The following is a 20796-nucleotide window of genomic DNA, read 5'->3' as shown; positions in this document are numbered from 1 at the left end:
ATGTATAATATCAGTGAACGATGAAAAAATATTACTATATTCGAGACTAAATGTTTAAATAATTTTTTTTTAAGTTTTGTAAAATTATATATTGTGAAGTATTCATGAATTTTACATGTCATTTAAATGCCTGACAAGTATATCCTATATTTGTAATGAATCTCTAATTGGAAATTTCATTTTTTTTTTAAATTATTTTATTTTATTGCTGGACCTTGAAACTGAGATGAAAAAATTTTCTTTACTCCAACCTAAGTTCGATAATGAAGATAATTACATGCTATCAATTTAAATCAATTTTCGTTTTCTATCATGAAAACCGAATCAGCTTGAGCTTAAAGGATGACAGGCATGACCATGCATATCGCCCTTAATGAAATTCGACATTATTGGTCCGATACGGGCGGTCGATGCGCTTCATTGTGTCCGATATCCTCCCGGTTGAGGGGATGGTCATGCGCAGGAAAGGAAGAAAAAAGGAAATGGAAAGAGGCCCGGAGAAAAGGAGGAAGAGTGCTCGCTGGTGAGAAACAAGACCCATAAGGCATAAGGCCCACTCTCTTCGTGAGCACGACGTGGGGGAGGAGACAAAGAGGGAAAGACTGGCGGAGAGAGAAGAACAATAAGAGAAAGGGAAAAGGATACAGAGCAAGAAGAAGATGCAAAATGGACCACGGCCGAAGAAGTGGGGACCTGGATTAAAAGCAAACGGGGCCATCGTCTCAGACCCAGAGCTATCTCGGGCCTTGAAGAGTTAAGGTCATTGCTACGGTAACGGGTTCGGTGCAGCTGTTGTTTATGTAATTAAACTTGGCACGTGTGTCAGGTCCCAGTTGACGGTCAGTGTCTGTGGAACAAGGACAGGATGTAAGATTCGGCAAGGTCTTCCTCCTCTCAGTGACGTAACATCACGTTCAATGTCAAATTTTCATTTTCCATGCATGCTAACGCTAAAAATCTAAAGAAAATTCTACGTGTTCTAAGATAAAATTTTTAGGGCAAATTCAGTGACATTTGTTGTTGTCATTCCCAATATTTCCTAAAGGCGAATCAAGTCCATCGTTACTATTATCAAAAAGACGCGATTAAATTGGTGATATCAGAAGAAACGTCCTTGCTGCATCCTACAATAAAAAGTGCTACGAAATTATATTTCTGTAATTGGTGGCTTACAAGTTTTCTATTTTAGGAAAGGTTTTACGGAGTTTAATCACAAAATAAGTTTTAATCCAAAATTAGATCACAGGAATCTAAGAGATTTAAAAAGACGTTAGAAGTTCCTAATCTTCTGATGATCCAGTTTTGGATAAGAATATTTTTGTACTCATTTTTTATATTTTGTAACATGAATATTATTCTTTTTCGAGCGATAAGATTAACGTCTTTACGTAAATAATGTTTTCATTTAGATTGGAATAAACTTTTGGTATTCATAATTACAAAGTAGCTTGCTCGAACAAATATATTGTAAATATTTCAGTACCGCTATAACGTACGTTGTACTTAACAGAGTGAGAAAACTGCACTTTTTGCAATTTACGACTGGAATAATTATCGTACTTTCGTACTGATTTCCACCATGCTTTGCTGTCTTTTGTGTACTCATAACTTGGATAATTGAAAAGTATTTCAACAATGATACTAAAATGAAATTTCTATAAAAATGAAAAAGTTAGAAAACAAAATATTCATTCAAAATTGTATGGAGTTACTCTAATATAAAGTGAATGAACAAATTTATTTGATTAATTTTTTCCTCTAACGGCTTGATTAAATTGACTAATACATTTTATTCATCTAACCAATTTCATTTAAGTGGTATCCAACCATTCTCTGTTTTTTATTACTATCATTAGATAGGAATAATGAAAAACAAAGAATGACTGGACACAGTTCAATTATTGTCATAAACATATAAAATAATTTTTTTCTGACAATGCATGTGATTGGACATAAAAAATATAATTCAATATATTTCAGATGTCTTCGTCAAGAGGAGCGTTCTATCTGCTCCTGATAGCCCTCTCCCTGGAAAGTTCATTTGGAAGTACAAAGTACTATATTAAATTGAATGACAATCCACCTACACTTTTTAAAACCAAGAGTCCTCAGAATCTTAGATTTTTGCATTATCCGCTCACCGGAAGCAAAGGATCTCTCCAAGACGAAGCAGGAACCAGGATTCAGGATGAGGACCAATCAGCTTCAAAGGATTTTGGGCCAAAAATTGATAGAAGATATTCTTTTGACGAAAGCTCTACTTTTAACCCAGACGTTCTGAACAAATTTTTGGAAGAATATGCGAACAAAATTAAGACGAGTACTGAGAGAAATTACAAATATCCTTTGAGAACAGTAGCATCGGAAGACAAAACTTCAAATCTTGAAACAAACAGCGAAGAACATGCGGAAAAAGAAATGATTTCTTCTGTGATTGTTCATAATTCAACGACGGTGCGAGGGGTAGGATAACAAAATATCAATTTAAATTTATAGAAAGTGGCTATAAATAAATTTGGAAACGAATTGTGTGAATTAGAGTGGTCTAAAAATTTATAAGGCCAATTTTTTATAGATGCCTTTAGTTTTGAAGATACAGATATTTTTTAATTTCTTTGCACTTAGTTAATATTGACAAGTGCAAAGGTTCTTTTGAAAATCCCATAAGATTCAACCTCACGCTGTAGAGAACTTTTTTTTGCGTGAGTTCTTATCCGGCATTTGCAAACCATACATATATTTCTTAACTTATTTTTAATTTTTTGAAGAATTATTATTTGTTTGAAAGCTTTTTCTTTCCCATTAAATCATGAAAAGATAGAATTTTCTAGAATTAATGACGCAGATAATCAATGTTATAAAACATATTTTTAGTTTAAAACATTTAGCAATTGTTCCAATGAATAATAATTATTTCATCAATTGGGGTGTAATTCTGGAAAGCAAAAAACAGTTAATAATCAGTTACATAATTAAAGAGATTCGGCAAAAATATAATTTTCTTTAACTGTTCCATGAAAAATCGAAAGTGAATTTTTTTTCAAATCGTTGCAAAATGCTTTTAACGAAGAAGAAACTTTAAAGGAAAACAAAAGGTTCTTAAACAATGCAAATTCATTTAAACAATTTCAAATTAGCAAACTAAGCTTTAAGACCTGCCACATAGTTAATAATAATTTATGTAATAAAAAATTGAAAAAAGCCCTCTTGAGCATAAAATTTATATAATATTTTTATTTTGAATTTATAGGGGGATTTTTTGGGCATTTTTGGGATGGTTAACTTGTAGCCAACAAATTTTTTCGTACCATCCCCCTTTGAAGTTTCGAAAAATAATTGGAAAAGCTTATTAATCAGTTTATTGCAGGAGTATTTTGCTTTAAATTCAGTTGAATTAACTTAAACAGTGGGTTTAATTCTCCTTCAAATCTGAACCACTTAAGGTAGTTGTCATGCCAAAAATTAGACCACTGGAAAAAATAGTTGGCTATGATTTGAAAAATTGAAATAATATTGTCATGTCATGACATATTCTTTCGGGGAGAACATTTTCTACAATTTCACTGTTTCCAATTAAAGAAGTAATTAACCGTTAAATATAATTATTTGTTTAGTAAATGTTTTCGTTAAAAAAAATTATTTCAACGATTTCAGCTAGTTTCAAAATTGAATACATTAAAGTTATGGAGAATGTTTAATCCGAAAAAAGATGGCATCAATTATTAAAATTTACTCAGTTTTCCAAGATTGGTGAAAATTACAAGATTTGCAAGATGTAACAATTGAACAAAATATTGTTAAAATTTAATTCACTTGAATTCAGTTTAGGACACCTAAATTTAATTGAAATAATGGAATCCACCTGAGTTCCGCCTAATTATTTTGAATTCACTCAATTTCCGTACAAAAAAGTTAAATTCAATCAAAAAGTGTTAATTCAAGCGTTAATAAGAAAAGTAATATTTTCTTGACAAAAATTTAAGACGTCTTATATTAAGGTCTATATTATTCATATTATCGTGATTAAAACTCAATAAATAAATTAGGATCCAAATCTTTCAGTATTCATAATTAAAGCGGTCATCGTTAACAAAATATGTTTTATTTCAGACCCAAAATGACCTCAACGACACTTTGAAGAGAAATAGTTACTGGGGAGGTAGTAATTCTCATGACGATAAAAAAGGATGGGTAACTTTGGATGCCATTCCTTGGTCAAAAAGCAAAATTTCCAAATGGCAAGCAAATCCAACGTCCCAAAGACCCTGGCCGGAAGTTAAACCTTGGGACAAAGAAAATAATGTAAAACCCTGGCAGGCGGATCCTTATCCTTCAAGGCCATCATACGAAAGCAACAAACCTTGGTACGAATCTTAAATATATAATTATTTAAAAAACTAGAATTCTAAGAGCTGACAATGTACACAATGTGAGTGCTTTGAATTTACTATGGGTTTTATAGGAATTAGAACAATTATTTTTGTGAGAGCATTCTTTTTGGTTAGAAATTGAAGAACGGATACCCAAAAAAGGATATCTGTTGTAAATTTTTAATATTAAAACATTCAAAGAAACTCTCAACTAGCATTTGTTCTATTTAACTAAGAAATATTCAGAGCTCGTTCAAAAAAACCTTTGATGGTTTCAGGTCAAACAGGCCAAAACCAAACTGGCCTGAAAGTTCAGAAGAGAAGCCCTGGTACTCAGATCGGCCAAAACCGAATCAACCAATGAAACCCTACATAGACCGATTCGAGGAAAATCCTAATCAGGCTCAAATATGGCCCCCAGAAAAGCCCTCCTATAACAGATATCCAGATAATTATCGTCCAACAAGTGATATTATAACTGACGAGAGACCTTCCAATTTCCCCAGTAATTGGGATCGACCTCAAATTGCAAAGCCAAATTATTCCTTTGCGGATAGATACACAAACAAGAATGAAGAAGACCCGAACGATTGGAAAAATCAAAATTATCCATCTAAATACGAATCACATGACCGACCACAAAGTTATCCTCGACCAACTGAATCAAAGGATAGACCACATTTTTCTCAATATCAGTACTTGAATGACCATCCACCTACTCATCCATCCAGTGGAGATGGACAATGGATTCTACTTTCTACAAATCGAGGATATACCAAGAATCGTCAAAGGTCGATTAAAGTTGATGCTCTCACTGGAGAAACTCTAAAAGTTACGGATGCAACCAAAGCTCAAAATCCAGATAATGATGACCACGATTCTACTGTTGCTGTGATGACTTCAAGAAGACAGGTCAGATGAAATTTACGTAGTCTAGTGTCCGTTTTCACGTAGGTAAATTAACATTTCCTTTAGGAGTCTTCAATTTGTTGGGTTGAAGTTCGAAACTTTCACTGCGGACACTTTCTTCCCGATTCAAAGAAGTGTTTGGTTACTATTCAATTTTTTATTAGTTATAGCAAATTTTCTTTTATTCAAATAAATGTTTTGTTGATTTAACCAAACGCTTATTTAAAAAAATGAAATCTAGGAAATTAAAATAAATTTTCTTGTATTTACAACATGCACAGAATCAAAAAAACTTTCGGTTGTTTTTGATCAACAGAAACATTATTTTAATATGTTTCGGTAAAGTTTCGTTATATTTTTTTTACAACTAACCATAAAATCAAAGAATCAAAATATTATTCATGTTGACTTGAGAATTCTCGGGAAAATGTTCCAAAACTTCAACCTCAATCATTTTTGGAAACTAAACTATTTGGTGTAAGTGAAACTGAGCATAAGTATGTGTTAGATGTTCCAAAACTCATGATCTTGAAAGGAAAAAAATGCCAACTAAGTTGTGATAATATTTATGATAAACAAATTTATTCAAAGACGGTTTAACATTTCTCATTTGTAAGATTTTTCTGTTATATTTTAGACAGCGACTTCTTTTTAGATTTTAAATTTACGAGCAATTTAAATGTCTAGCTTGAAACTGAATGAGTTATTCATTTATTTAAATGTGAATAAAACATTCGTTGAACTAATAATTTAAAGTTAATAATTAAAAATAATTTTAAATACTTTTAAAAATTGTCGAAATCATATTTAATCCACCGTAATCAATTGAAATATATATATATATATAACTTTTTAAAGGCAAGTAAAATTTCAAAACATTGTCGGAAATGCTTTGAAATATTCGCGAATTACTAGAAATACTTGGGAAATTTCTCAAATATTTTTATTACTTTACAATTCCTAAAAATTCTTTTAAATCCATTGAAACATTTAGAAGTTTTGTGATATACCTTGAAATATTTTAAAACGCATTACAAACGCTTTAAATCTTTTAAAATTTCTCTACATCAATACTAGACGTATTCTGTGAAAATCTTTCAAATTATTTAGAATTCTTTAAGGTTAGAAAATATTTGAAATTTTTTCGAAATCGGTTAAAATCTAATTAAAGTAGATAATTTAAGATTAAGATTAGGAAGAGTAATGAAATATTTCACCACCATAACGACCACAAATTACAGTTGTGAAAAAATTGAAAGTTAGCGGCGAAATTTAAATTTAAATTTTAAAATACAATAAATGGAACTATTTCAAGTCATTCCAAATTCAATCAGGTTTTCAAAAAAAATAGTGCGAAATAATGGTCAAATAAAAAATACAAATTTCGAATAAATATTTATTAGTAACACTTTTTTAATATTTATATTCGAGTTAAAATTATATTTTGAGGTCTGAGAACAAGGAAACAAGTATTATCAGTTAAAGTTTGTTTAAAGAAATTTGCTTATGTTGCAAGACTTTAAAAAATATTAGGAAAACTTCGATGCAGTTAAAAGATATTCCGAACTTTGGAAGAACTTGAAAGAATTTTATAACACTTATTTAATTTTTGAAAATATTTTAAACTTTTAAAATATTTGTGATCTTATACAAATTTGTGAAATTTCTGAATATCTTTTAAACTGGCTCAAATTTTTCTCAAAATGTAGAAAAATATGTAAAAATTAAAAAATTTCTTTAAATTTTCTAGATTCTATTTTACAATTTTGGAAATCTTTTGAAATCTTTTGAAATCTTGTTAAATATTAATTAAAAATTAATTTTTCGGGGGAAAAAACATTTTAAATTTTCCCAGGAACCGTAAGACAAGTTTTCATTTTCTTGAAACATTTGAAATTCTTAAAAAGCTTCTAAACATTTTTTATCTTATGAAATTTGAAAAATTTACTTCAAAACTTTTACATTTTTTCGGAACCTTAAAAATCATTTTAAAAATTTAGAATCTTTTTTGCATTTTTCTTTGAATTCGATGAATTCAAATATTTCTTTAACTTACATACTCAAATTTTTTTTAATTTTGTAATCCTGTGAAATTAAAGAATTTTGTTTTAAAATATTAAAAAAATTGTTTTAAAAACTTAGGAAAAGATTTAAAACATTTAAAAAACTTCTTTAAAATTATCCACCTTTTACAAAATTTCCCTTAATATGTGAGGGTTAGTTTAAGAATTAAAACTTTTGTATTATTTTCCCAGAAATCTTCAATAAATATGATTATTCTCTTAAAACCTTTAAAAATGCTTAAATAGCGTCTTCTTCAAATTCCTAAAAAATGTATATTTTTAAATAAATTTTCTAAATCTGTAAAGTTTTATATTACTTTGAAATCTTTTCATAACTTATAAATATCTTTTACACTTACTCGATTTTTTCAAATTTTGTAATCTTGCAAAATTCAAACATTTTTCCTTATTATCTTCTCAATGCTTTTCAGAATTTTGAAAATCATATAAAATATTTTAAAATCTTTTTTAATTTTGCCGCAAAATTCATTTAAAAACAAAACCCCGTTTAAAATGTGTCCAGAAATCATGAAAAATTTGTTTAGATTCTCTAGAAACCTTTCAAAATTCTTAAAAAACTTAATTTTTCGAAATATGCAATATTTACATTATTTTCGAATCTTTTAAAAACTTCTATGACTTTTAAATATCTTGTCAAATAATTTAATTTTCCTAAAACTTTTTTAATTTCTATAAAATGGGGGGAAAAAATTATCTTTAAAATCCTTCTGAATTTAGATATTCAAAGTTTTTGTCCACAGTTTCTTTTTTCCTTATCTCGTAAAAAGTAGGGAAAATTTGACAAATTATATAGTGTGATAGCAAAATGTTAAAAACAGAATTATTTGCAAAATAAAAAAAATACTTTACGATTCAATCTTTTCTATTATCAATAATGTTTAGAAATATTTGGAAATAAAATTTTGTACGAATATACAATACAATTACTTGTTTCTATACTTCTATTTGCAAAGTTGATTGTTCATAAAATTGTAAGTGAGAACAGTTAGCAAGTCATATTCTCGCAGTATGCAGCAAATAATATCCTCTTGTGACCAAATTCACCTACTCTAAAGCCAACTAATTCTTTTTGTGTACAAAATATTTTCACGTGGTGCAAAACCCAACAGGCAAGAGAGCGATGGTTTTGTTTCACGACAATTTTTTCTCTGAAGGAATGCTTGTAAGATCTCGTGAACACGATTTTTAAATTAAGGATAGAATAGATAATATACGAGCCTATGGAATTTTATCCCCAAATGTCCTAAATATACCTTTGTCAGTAGGTAAAGTCGATTTTAGTCAGCCATAAGTTTTCTTGAGTTTTGGAATACCTTCCCCATACTTTTTCAAGCCAACGCAAGAACCTGACTAACAAAATCCCCCAATTTCAAACGATATCAACTATGATTCATCTAAAACTGAAATAATCTCATCTCCAGGATGAACCCTCTATCTAAGTTCTTGCGTTGAAGTGCAGAATTCGTGCCTGTCGCTGAAGGGACTGCTTGGAGACGATAAACTTTTTTGTGTCCAGATTACCGTTGGGAAAAAAATCAATTTTTAAAGCTTCAACGTTCGCAGGTAAGATTAACGGTACTTCCATCGGTGAATGGTACCAACACCACCACTTCGCACGGTGGACTCCTTGAGGTCGAACGTACCTTCAAAACCGTTGATCAGAGTCAAAAGGAATACGAAAGAAACAAGAAGACTCCGCTGACAAAAATGACCAGTACTAGACCCTTCAGAAACACTATTGTTTCCGGAAATCCTTCCAACTCGGCTATATTAGCAGCTGTAAGTGCCGGAATGTTGCCAGCAACCATGGCCATGATGATCCCTATGATGTTAGGGCGAAAAAAACGCGATACGAAAAATAGTCAAATTACGAAAGTTTTTTACCTTGACCAAGGACTTCGACAACTTGCGGATAAGCAGAACAACCAAAGAACGAAGGTACTGAGGTTTTAGGCTTTTATTATTCTAAAAAGAAAAATAGTTGTTGGCTCCAGTTGAATACTGCTAGGTAGAACAATTGACACCAACTTAAAAAAAAACTTCTTTTTTAGTAATCCGAGGCTAGTTCATCTTTTTTGAATCAATGTCTTGTACTGATTTAAGATCAATTTTCATGATTTTAAGGAAGATCCTTTCAGTAAGCTTCCTTCTAAATTTTCACAGATCTTTTGTTTTCTATTATATCACAGCTTAAATATTTGTTGTTTAAAAATTCAATAACAAATATTTTTCTGAATGCTCTTAAACTTGGCATGACTCCGCATGGATATGCGTAAATTAATTAACATCTTAATCATGACAAAATTTTGTTACAAATACTTTCAAGTGCAAGAATTGATGTGGAAGGATTTGGACACTCATAAAAATTGAAGGAAAAAATGCTAATGTAAGACATTTAGATAAAGTGATCGTTCACAGACTTGTAATATTGCAGTAATAATTATTTTTATACTATAAAAGAGAGACAGTGATTTTAAAAAGTGATAATTTCCATACAAACGACGATCGTATTATCCATATTAAAATCGTGAATTGTAATATTATTTGTCTTTAAGACCAATCTAGTTTCGAAGGGTATATAACTTCTGATTGCAATGTTTTAAATTGGAATTTTTCGATCTATTACTATTTCCAAATTTTCATTTCTGATGTTTTGTATTCCTGAATGCTTTCTATTTCAAAAGGTGTCATTTTTATAATTTTTACCATTGCAATAGTTAAATTTTTAATTTGATAATTACGAATACTTAAAAATTCGATTTTTCATTTCAACCTATTCCATTTTTAACGTTTTAATTAGAGAAATACTATTTTTATTTTAAATTGTTAAATTTAATTGTTTAAAACTAGACAGAATTTTCGATTACAGAATTATTTAATTTTGAAAGTATTTGTTTAGTATTTGTTAATGGAAAATATTGTTCATTTTATAAGTCTTATATTATTAAAATTTTTCAGATGCCTAATTTAAAGCCGTATTTTTAAGTTATATGCCCCTCGTGTTATTTAACTCTTAAGTTCACATCCCGAATATCTGTTTCTTGAACTAACTGTTTAGCATCAGCAAAAGTGATAATATACATACTAAATAAAAATATTAAAAATGTAAAAACAAACTTTAATACAAGAAACAAATATTCTAAATATCACTCCGTCATTTGTATTGTATCCTAAAATAGTTACATAAAATTTATTTATTTATTTTCTAGTGACATAAAAACAATTAAAATGGCACATTAATTTAAGCAATAACTAGGAGTCTTTCAATTCAGAAATATATATTTAATTATATAACTTCTACGCTATAGATTACTCTATCAAAAAATTCTACGATTGGTAATTAAGTGTAAAATACAAACTTCCAATTAATTTCTTTAGTAATAGAACAATTTTTATTTAATTTCTATTGCTTAATTAAATATGTTTTTGCTGAGGCCTATTTATATATTATATTTATTCATATACTACGTGTACTGTACTTTTATATTTTATATTACAATACATTTTTCAGTGCTTACACCTCTGTGGTTTATGATATACCTTCTTTAAAAATGACACCCTCCATAGGATTCAAATTATTAATATTATTATTATTCCTGGCACCTTTGTACACGTTTAAAAAATAAATTTGTTTGCACTTTATTTAACTAAAGTTTTTTATTACTGTAATGTACAGAAAAGAAATTCTCTACAAATTTTTCATTTCACCTACGATTTTTTAATTTCATATTCAAAATTTCATATCAGATTTACAGAAAGCATATTTATATAGTTGCTTGATATAGGTTGATTACTCAAATCAATTTCATTTTATTATTGTCTCTGATTAATGATATTGAGGATATTTACAGGTAGAATCCTTAATTTTACCATTTATAAATTTTGATGAAAAATATGTATATTTTTTTAAGTATAATAAAGAGTCTGTCTGGCCCATGTAAATTATTACTTTCTTTGAATAGTGTATTTTTTAAATCCTTTTTAGTAGGGGTTTGTAAAGTCCTGTTTTCAATTACATTCATATTTAAAATTATTGAAATTGCACTATTTAAATAAAATAAAAAAGCAAATGGGTCGGACAGACGTGCATTTATTTATTTGGAACCATTTTTCAAAATTTAAACACAATATTTAGATTTTCAAATTACAAAACATATTAATCACGTGACACTTTGGTACATGCCTTTAGTAGCCATTATACCCTTAATTACACCCTTGAACAAGTTTGAAAATCATTTTCATTTTACAGACTTCATACTTTTTCCCTATTCCTATTTTCCCATTTTTTAAAGAATTCTTATTATTTGCCTATGTTGAAGAAACTTTACCTTTTTCTTATTTGTTTACTTATATACGAACTAAATTAGTAGAAACCAATTTAACTATTCCATTTTAGCTGAAAATGTATAAATTTAAATTAAATTTATTTATTGAAAATTCATTCATTATTTTCAAGATTCATCATTTTACTTAAAAATTCATATCTTTGATTTAAAATTGTACTATTGCATTGAAAAATTGTTTTTTTTTATTTAGAATTAATTTTTCAACTGAAAATATAACTATTCCATTTTAAGTAGAGAATTGAAGTCTTTGTTTGAAATTAACTTTTTTTAAACTCATATTTTTGGTTGAAAATTAAAGTATTTAGGTGGAAAAGTCATTTTTGCTTAAACATTCCAAAATATATATATATATACATGGAATTTGGTGAAAATTACATTTGCTAGATTGAAAAGTCGACAATAACCAAGTTCACACAGAAAAATATTTGTATCGAATTAAAAATATGGTTTGTTTTATAAACTTATTTGTTCATTTAACTTTTCTTTGATTGAGAGCCAATGAATATTTTTTGTCATTTAACAAAATTTTCATTAAATGAAAAAATATTTTTTTGAGTTCTCTTTTGTTGAATAAGACGAATGTTGTAAAAATCGATGATGATATCCATTTTCTAAAACTTAATTAAAAATAAATCAAATTTTGCCGCAATGAAAAAAAAGCTTACAAGCTACTTGTAATTAGTTATTTAAATTTCAAATAGGCTGGCGCTGTTTTCCACCAGGTTATTTTTTAATCGCATTCGATTTAACGTCTCCGGCAAATCATCCATCAACGTATTGTTAATTAATTAAATGATTTTTCATAAAAGCCTAATTCATTTGACGAAAAAGTGTTTTCCTAATCATGATCTTAAATATAAAATATTATAAAAGTGTTAGATTAATGATGTTTGTATAAAATCTGAGTGTTTCAGAGACTTGATTTAATTGTTCTAGAATTAAGTCTTTGCAAAAAGAAAATTTTTTTTTGTTTTTAAATTATAAATTAAAATGTGTTTTGAATAATCTAATGATTGGGAATTTTTTATAAATTACTGTTTGTAGGGCAAGTATGATAGTGGGGTTGGTGTGATCAAAATAAAATTTGAAATAAAAAATCAATTAGTTGTTAACTTAATTCATTACAACATAAAGATTATATCTCGTATTAGTTGTAGGAAAGCGGTATTTGTCATTAATTATTACCGTAATCAATTTTTTAAAAATAAACTCATATGATTTTATAGACATTTCCAATTCGTAACTGTATCGTGGGGTTTTTTAAATTGAATTTTCCTGACCTTTTTTACCTCTTGTTGAATTTTTTTATTAGCGAAGGGAGTTATTATGTTTTTCTTTTCTAATGATAAATTATGACAAAATAATTAATAATCAGACGTAGGGTAGGGGTTATATTAATTTTTTTGTTTTTCTATTTAATTGTGAAATATGAATATTTGTCCAAATTTGGAGATGATTTGGTGGGTTAATGAACCATATTTTTGCAATACAAAATGTAAGTTCATAATTAATAGTAGTAAATAATATTTTCATATATCCCTTTACGTAGACCGTTAATTTTTTAATCAATTTTGAAATCAAGCTACTGAAATTTTCATTTTCAATTTTATACTTATTCTTATAAATAACGGCTTATTAAAAGGAAACCTAATTATAACAATCAGTGGATTTTACAGGGGAGAATTAAAAGCATGAAGTTCAAAGATAATTTTGGAAAAATTTGAAACAAGAATCTTCTCAAATATTTTAATTAAATCTTTCTAATATATTTGAGAACAATGAAGAATTATTTTGTTGTGTATTCACTACAATCACAAAATTATGTTCTTAAGGACAAGACTGTTTTTTTGGATACGCATGCAAATTTGATTGAATTAAAGAAATTTTCGTTGATGCAACAAAATATTTCATTGACAGAATCGAACTTTTTGTTTGAATAAACCAAATACTCTATTCACCAAAGAATTTAAATTAGACGACTAAAAAATTTTTTTGGGTGAACCAAATATTTTTTAATCTATATAATAAAGATATTGTATTTTTGATCCAACAAAAATGTTATTGGTATAACCAAAACTTATTCTGAGTGAATAGATGTATTTACTTTTTCTCGTCATATGACCCTCTTGGTTTCTCATAAACAATATGTCGGGTAACAATAAACAACTTTTTAAGTTTTATATTCAAAATATTTAAAAAAATTTCGCATTTAAACAAAATAAATAACTTTTCTTAAATTTATAAATCGATTTTGGTGATGAAAGGAATGCTTTTTATCAGAGATAATAAAAATGAAATAGAGAAAATACAGAAAAGATTTTTAATTTTTAATTTACTTCATTTTAAAAATTTCTATTTGAAAAATTTAAATTCTATCCTTTTTTGAAAGTTTAATTTTAAAAACAGAATTTTATATTACAGATCTATTCATTTTTGAAATAATTAGTTGTCGATTTGATACGCTTCACCTTAAAACTGTTATTTCGGAAAAACTTTAAATAACAAATTTTAAAAAAATGTTATTACTTATTAAAACCATTTTTGCAGAAACTTACAAATAAATTGAATACATTACAACGAAAATTACAGTAATGTGTCTATTATTTGTCTAAATATTTGTCTATTATTAGGACGAATTTTGTATTTTTTTTCAGATATTTTTTGTATTTTATTGCAGTTTTAATTTTCGACAAGAATTTACAAAAAATTAGAACCGCAAAGTACTACAGGAATTTACAGGTTTTGCAGCCAAAAAGTTACTCTTTTTAGCCCTATAATGACAAATATTTATAATACTTATTGAAATAAAATAATTTAAAATTAGGATATATAAATTATCTCTATTACAAAAAAGCTTCTATGTTTAAACTTTAAGGGAAATTTAAAATAGTAAAATATAATAATCGTTCCTAAACAACTAAAAACTCAAGGTTACTTAAATTATCTTACGCTTAAAGTATTTTCGTAAATATATATTTTAAAAAAGCTCTTAACAAAAAATCTTAGTTTTCGAATAACGATTATTGTCACTGAACATTCTACCATTCCTTTAAAGTGAAACGTAGACGCTTTTTTCAATAGCGATCATTTATACATCCTAATTATAAAGTGATCTAATTGCAAATATTCTAAATATCTGTCATCCAAAGTCGAAAAAGAACCAATCTCTGGCTGAAGAAACTATATAAAAAACTATAATAATATCCAACAATATAGAATATTTAGGTAACATTTCTATATAAAAAAATTTTGCCTAACTAAAATTTCTCCTTGATCTATGAATTATTTTGTTGAAAAAAGTTCTTTGAAAACATATAGTATATTTTTATAAATTTGCACACTTCTTCAATAAACGACAAGAATGTACAACATCATTCTTAGTACAGTTTTTCAATATTTCAACTTTTGTGAAATTTTGTATTTTGTTGTATAAATTTTTTATTTTCCACGATAATTTACGTAAAATCATCAGTGCTTTTATGACGTCAAACATCCAAGTTTCATGAAATTAAAAATAATGCAGGTAGCTGTAAAGCCTTGTAGGTTTTTACAATAAAATAAAACAAATTATTAATAAAAAGTTATACAAAATTTTATAATGTAGTAATTTGAACTTTATTGTTGTCTCATTTAATATTCTACAAAAATACAAAAAACAATTATCTATTTGTATTTAATTGTATTTTTTTAAATCAAATTTCGTTAATTTTTGCACATGCTTTAACAAAAATTAAAGCTGTAGAAATTTGCTTTCTTGTGAAACTTTTTCCACCAGCGCCTTATTTATCTATTAAATCCTAAACATCTGTTTCTTAAATTAATCTTTTAATATCAGCAAAAATTATAATATCCATACTCAAGAAAAATATTAACAATTCTGAGTGTAATTCTCCCTTTTAAATTGTATATTAGCATAGTTACATAATTATTACTTATTTATTCTTTACTACCATTAAATCATAAAAGTGACAAAAAGATTTAATCAACAACTAGAACAGTTTCAATTTAAAAATATGAATTTATGAATATACCTCCTACTTTATAGGTATATCTTACTTAACTCATTGTAGGACTGGGAAACAAGTTTAGAAAACAAACTCCAACACTCAGAAAAATGTTTGTGTTAATCAAACAAGTTCTTTCTTTGATATAGGGTCCAAAAGATATTCCTTTGATTCAAATAAAAGTTTTTTAATTCAAACACACACTTGTTTAACACGAAAAAACAATTTTTGTAATCAAACAAATTCTATCTTTAATATAGGGAGAAACAAATGTTTGTTTGATTGAAACAAACTTTTTTCCGAGTGAAATTAATTTCTTCAGTGATACAAAAATTATTACTTTATTTTTACCGTTTATTTACACATTAGTTCGTTGATGCCTATTTATATATTATATTCATTTATACGCTATATGTTCTGTACTTTTATATTTTATATTACAATAAATCTTTCAGTGCTCTGACTTCTTGGATTTATGACAAAAAATTCTACAATCTTCTCAATTACTCATTTATCGCCTTTTTTACAATAATCCTTACACATCCTAAATCATCTACAATTTTAGAGAGCTGATAACTGGGAATACTGACATCGTTTCGATATTATATTATTTTCACGATATAACTACCATAACATCTCTAAACATTACTCACTATAATAGGCTCGCATTATTCTTATGTCTGGCATTTTTGTTTTGTACAAACCACGAATAACAATTCTGAATTGCCATTTTTAATTTTTCTCCACAACAGAAAGGATCACATTTTTTTTGTATCGATTAAAAAAAATTGCGCATTAACGAACTTGATCTTTTAGTTATTTTCATTTTTGTTATAAAAATTATCTACTTGCTGATACAAAACAATATACAGTACAGGCCAAAAGTTTGAATACACTTAAGAAAAAAACGATTTTTGTAGTTGAACCACTTATTTTACTACATTATCTCTATAACTTTGATATGGACAACATAGTTTTAAAATTTCCTGATCCTTCCGAATTTGTTTCAAAGAAATAAATTGTATTAACAACAGCAAAAATATGAAAATATTACTACAGCTGATTCTTGTTATGTTATGTATATGTATTCAAACTTTTGGCCTGCACTGTATTATTTTCTCTCGCCAGACACCCTATCAAAAATGATTTTTCTTTATAATTAATTGTATTACAAATCATGCTTCGCCATTAATCCTTTTTTGCACGTGTCCTAAATATCTCGCAAATCCCTCGCTAGCATGTTTAAGAAGGCTCAAGGCCAGTTTAATTTTAATTTCTGCAATTTTCCTCATAACGCCAAAAATATTATTTCCCTCCGCTTCTGTTTGTTTAGGATTTTCACTAGTCGAAGAAGTAAACCGATCTGTTGATGTTTCTGTTGAGGTTTCTAGATTTGAACCTGTTGTACTCGAACTCCATGCTGCTTCTGTTTTTGAAAAATCTATTTTTGACGATACTTTTGAAGGTACTGTTTTGGAAGATACTGCTGGCAAAGAATTTGAAGTAACTGTTGAAAAAGTAGAAGATGGTGTCACAGTTTCAGCGGAGGATGAAAGTACAACATTTTTTGTGATGCTTTCAGGTTCTACAATTTTTTCCTTCGCCTTAGTCTTCTTATCCTCTTCTTGCTTCTTTTTTTGCATATTTAGATCCTCTTGCTTAATTCTCTCTTTCGTCTTCACTTCTTCAACACCAGGTATTGCAGAATCAATTATATCCAGAATATCATTACTTAATGGAATTTCCTCTTCTCTATGTTCCTTCTCTAGTTCGCTTTTAGAAGGAATCACTTGTATGACAGACTCCCTCTTCAACCTCTTCGCCTTTCCTGAATCTGACCTCCTGATCCTCAGCAATCTAGGTCCATGTTCAACAGCCACAGCAGATGGTGTAATTTCAATTTCCTCATAAACATCCTCATTCTTCGCTGTCTGACTCTCGACCTGAGCATAAGCTTGAGGAATATTTACCGAATTTTTCGGAAAGTTAAAATTCTGAGCCATCTCTCTTTCAAATTTGGTAGGTTCTTCTGGATCTTGAAGACCAACTCTCTTGTTAGCTGCAGTCAAAGAAGGTAACTTCTCATTTAAAGAGTACTCCTTTGGTAAATTCCCTACAACGAACTGCCGATTCCCATTCACTTCCTTACCGGCAGAAGAATCAGGTTGCTTCTGCCTCTCATAGTAATTCGGAGTCGGCGGTACGTCAGGGTACTTGAACTCAGAGTTTCTGTAATTAACGTCATAAGAATTCTCCAGAGGTCTGTAAATGGGTCCCGATGAGGTTAAGTGCTTCAGTTCATTTTTCTTCGTAGTGGTGCTATAAGGCTCATCGAAATGTTGATATTTGTAGTAATTCTTCTCATAGTCCTTAATGCCTCCAAATTTATTATCATGCTTCGTCATACCCTGAAGGACTTTTGAGAAAACTTCCTCCTCGCTCTGACCATAATTTCCACCGTACTCATCAAGATTGTACTTGTAATTCGGTTCCAGCTCGTAATTTCTACGAGCAATGGCTCCACTGAAGGGATAAAGGAAGTAGGAGGCCAAACCGAGTCCTAAACCTACCAAGGACATTACACCAAAGCTGGGCATTACTTCTCTGCTCAGGAAATTGTAAATCTGAGCACTGATTGGCTTCTGAACCTGTTTTTTCTTGTTCTTCGTGGAATTTGCAACTTTAGTCTCCGGCTCGATTTTTGATTCCTGAATCGTATTGTCGGTACTATTCGAATCAGAAATATTAAATAATTCGGCAATAGTTGATAAAGCTGACATTTCAGAGTTGGTACTTTCGGATGGTGACGCTGTAGTTGAAGGCTTACGTTTTCGGTTTTTGTTTTTCTTCCGCTTGTTTGTCTGCCTCCTCTTCGATGCGGACTTAGCTGTTGTTGTTGGTGTTTTATCAGACGTGGTCTCAACATCAATTTTGGTTAATTCAGGATTGAAATCAAACTTCAAATCGATTTTAGAATTATCCAAGAGATCTTGCACGTTCTTAGAATCTTGAGCCTTTTCCTTTTTAACTTCGTCCTCTACCTTCTCAATTATCAAAATCGGGGGATTCACTTTTATAGGCTCGATTTCGATTTTCGTCAAGTCGTTGACTGGCTTCTTCAAATGGGCCTTCAGAACATTGTTGGCCTTACTTACAGTGGGTTTGGCTTTGATTGGTACTTCTATGCGATCTTCTTTATATGGATTTGCTTTTGCTGGAGTTGGTTTTGTGGGAGTTGCTTTTGTTGTTCCAACTGTTGGGCTGGCTGCAGGTGTAGTTTTTTTGGTCTCGGAGAAAAGGGAGGCTTTAATTTTGGTTATAAACATAGGAACTTCAGTTTCTTCCAACTGGCTCGTCTGAGTTGTAATCATATGATCAGGGTTGTAAGTGACCTTTTCAATTTTTGAAGTAGCAGGATTTTCTAGGTTTTGTATTTCAGGTTTAGGAGTAGTCTTCTTCTGGGGAGCGAATTTAGGCCTATTTGGAGGATTGGGTTTAGATGCTTTTGTAGGGGAACCTTTTACGGTAGCCGAACCTTTGTTATTATCTGGGCTCTGACTTGTTGTTTTGGGTTTCTGGGTTGCAACTGGCTGAACCTTTTTAGTAGTGCTCACTGGTTTTGGAGGAATGTTTGTAGTGGAATCTGATTCCTTTGTCTCAACGCTAGTAGCTGACATTGGAGTTGTACTTTTGGGTGTAGTACTTTGAGTCAGCCTTTCACCTTTCTTCTCACTTAGTGTTGACTTTTCAGGGGCTGGAGCTGGTTTTTCTGTTTGTTTTGTGAACTTTTCAGGCTTTGCAGTCTGTCTTTCAGGCTTTGCTGTTTGTTTTTCTTGTTTTTGAGTTGCTGGCGTAGTTGACTTTCTTATAAGCATGGGAGTAGATTTTTTTGGAACCTGGGTGTTGATCTTTTCAAAAGAAACTGCTGGTGGAGGTGTTGTGACTTTTTCGATAGTGCCTGTTAATGGCTTCTGATCATTAGACTCGACTTTTTTATTAGATGATGTTGTCTTCATGACAGTCTGTCCTTCAGTGGTAAAAGGGTACTTAGTTCTCTCTTCTTCAAGAGAAAAATTTGGAGTTGTTGAAGGAGGATTTAAAAGAATCCAAGTAGAAATTCCGCTAGTTGTGGTTGGTTTAATTTTATGAGCTGTGGGGTGTTTTATCATGCTAAACTCTTTTTCTAATTCTTCTTCCGTCAATGCCATGGCTTGTCCAGGGTGGCTGCTTTCAATGTAGCCGAATTTAGAGTTTACAGGTCTCTCGTAAGGGACAGATTTGGTGGAATTGTGATCAAAATTTAAAGGATCCATTACTTCAACTATAGTAGATGTGTCATGATTATCTTCAAAATTTTTCGTCTTCGTATCAACGAAGATCAGTTTGTTCAAAACGCCGTTGCCCTCTTGTTTTTCCTCTTTTTTGGTAACATCTCCTGAACTAGATACGTTCAGTAACTGCGTTGCAACTGTCCTCAGCGACTGATCCATGTACTGAAGATCTTTCAGCTTCCGCTGAGAGTCAGATGTTTGTAACCTACAAAAAAATATCCAATTAAAACGTATTCATAATAATCATAACCAATTTGATAAAATATATTTGCCAATAGTAAGCTTCTTCATATTTGTGTAATTAGTAAGATTAAGAGATTGATTGACTGAGTGACAGGGGAGTTAAAATAATCCCATCAAATATTGTAGAATGAAAAAAAAACTTGGAGAATAAATTTTTCTATTCCTTCACGTCGAAAGAAAATCTACTAAATCAATGGATGTCATGCTAAGAGAACAAATGCACAAATTCCAGATTATCTAAAATTGAAAAAGCTACACCGAACTCTCGCTTTCAATCACCCCGTTCTCAACCATCCTAAAACCGCTAGCTCATATAGTTTCTCAGGTGAGTAGAGCGAGAGCGGTGAAAAAATTCAATTAATTTCAATAACTCCGGGATTTCTATTAACATTGAGAGTTCTATAAGCTCCAGGAATAAAATAAAATTAAATTAAAATAAAAAATAAAAATTAAAAATTAAAAAATTAAAAATAAAATAAATTCCCTGAATTCGCTTCATGATTAGGAAT

General features: G+C 29.4%; 2 protein-coding genes across 11 annotated transcripts in view; one reads left to right on the top strand and one right to left on the bottom strand.

Annotated features, from left to right (window-relative positions):
* Positions 1-715: 715 nt before the first annotated feature.
* Positions 716-9729, top strand: LOC117167808. 6 transcript variants are annotated; one of them, XM_033353003.1, is made up of 5 exons: positions 716-839; positions 1981-2463; positions 4111-4364; positions 4649-5282; positions 8927-9729. In XM_033353003.1, the coding sequence occupies exons 2-5, from the start codon at positions 1981-1983 to the stop codon at positions 9314-9316; spliced, it is 1761 nt and encodes a 586-aa protein (XP_033208894.1). In that variant the 5' UTR covers positions 716-839; the 3' UTR covers positions 9317-9729. The 6 variants fall into 6 exon arrangements, with proteins under 6 accessions (XP_033208894.1, XP_033208895.1, XP_033208897.1 ...); XM_033353004.1 differs by having other exon boundaries at positions 728-867; XM_033353006.1 differs by having other exon boundaries at positions 728-882.
* A 5606-nt stretch (positions 9730-15335) lies between these two features.
* Positions 15336-20796, bottom strand: part of LOC117167092 — an 86481-nt gene continuing 81020 nt past the window's right edge. For all 5 annotated transcript variants that reach the window (XM_033351731.1, XM_033351729.1, XM_033351728.1 and 2 more), the window contains one exon: positions 15336-20249. In XM_033351731.1, the coding sequence (XP_033207622.1) occupies positions 16889-20249 (3361 nt within the window). In that variant the 3' untranslated portion in view covers positions 15336-16888. The remainder of the gene's footprint in view (positions 20250-20796) is intronic.

The sequence above is a fragment of the Belonocnema kinseyi genome, chromosome 2 (assembly GCF_010883055.1).
Source record: "Belonocnema kinseyi isolate 2016_QV_RU_SX_M_011 chromosome 2, B_treatae_v1, whole genome shotgun sequence".
Classification (NCBI taxonomy): domain Eukaryota; kingdom Metazoa; phylum Arthropoda; class Insecta; order Hymenoptera; family Cynipidae; genus Belonocnema; species Belonocnema kinseyi.
The sequence above is the reverse complement of the archived record's forward strand: the minus strand, read 5'-3'. Positions and strand labels throughout refer to the sequence as shown.

What these genes read in the sequence shown, in the direction of transcription:
- LOC117167808 (XM_033353003.1), top strand. Translation starts at nt 1,981, where the DNA reads ATGTCTTCGTCAAGAGGAGCGTTCTATCTGCTCCTGATAGCCCTCTCC. An exon ending in ATTCAACGACGGTGCGAGGG is followed by an intron (nt 2,464 to 4,110) that starts GTAGGATAACAA and finishes GTTTTATTTCAG; the next exon opens with ACCCAAAATGACCTCAACGA. An exon ending in TGATGACTTCAAGAAGACAG is followed by an intron (nt 5,283 to 8,926) that starts GTCAGATGAAAT and finishes CAACGTTCGCAG; the next exon opens with GTAAGATTAACGGTACTTCC.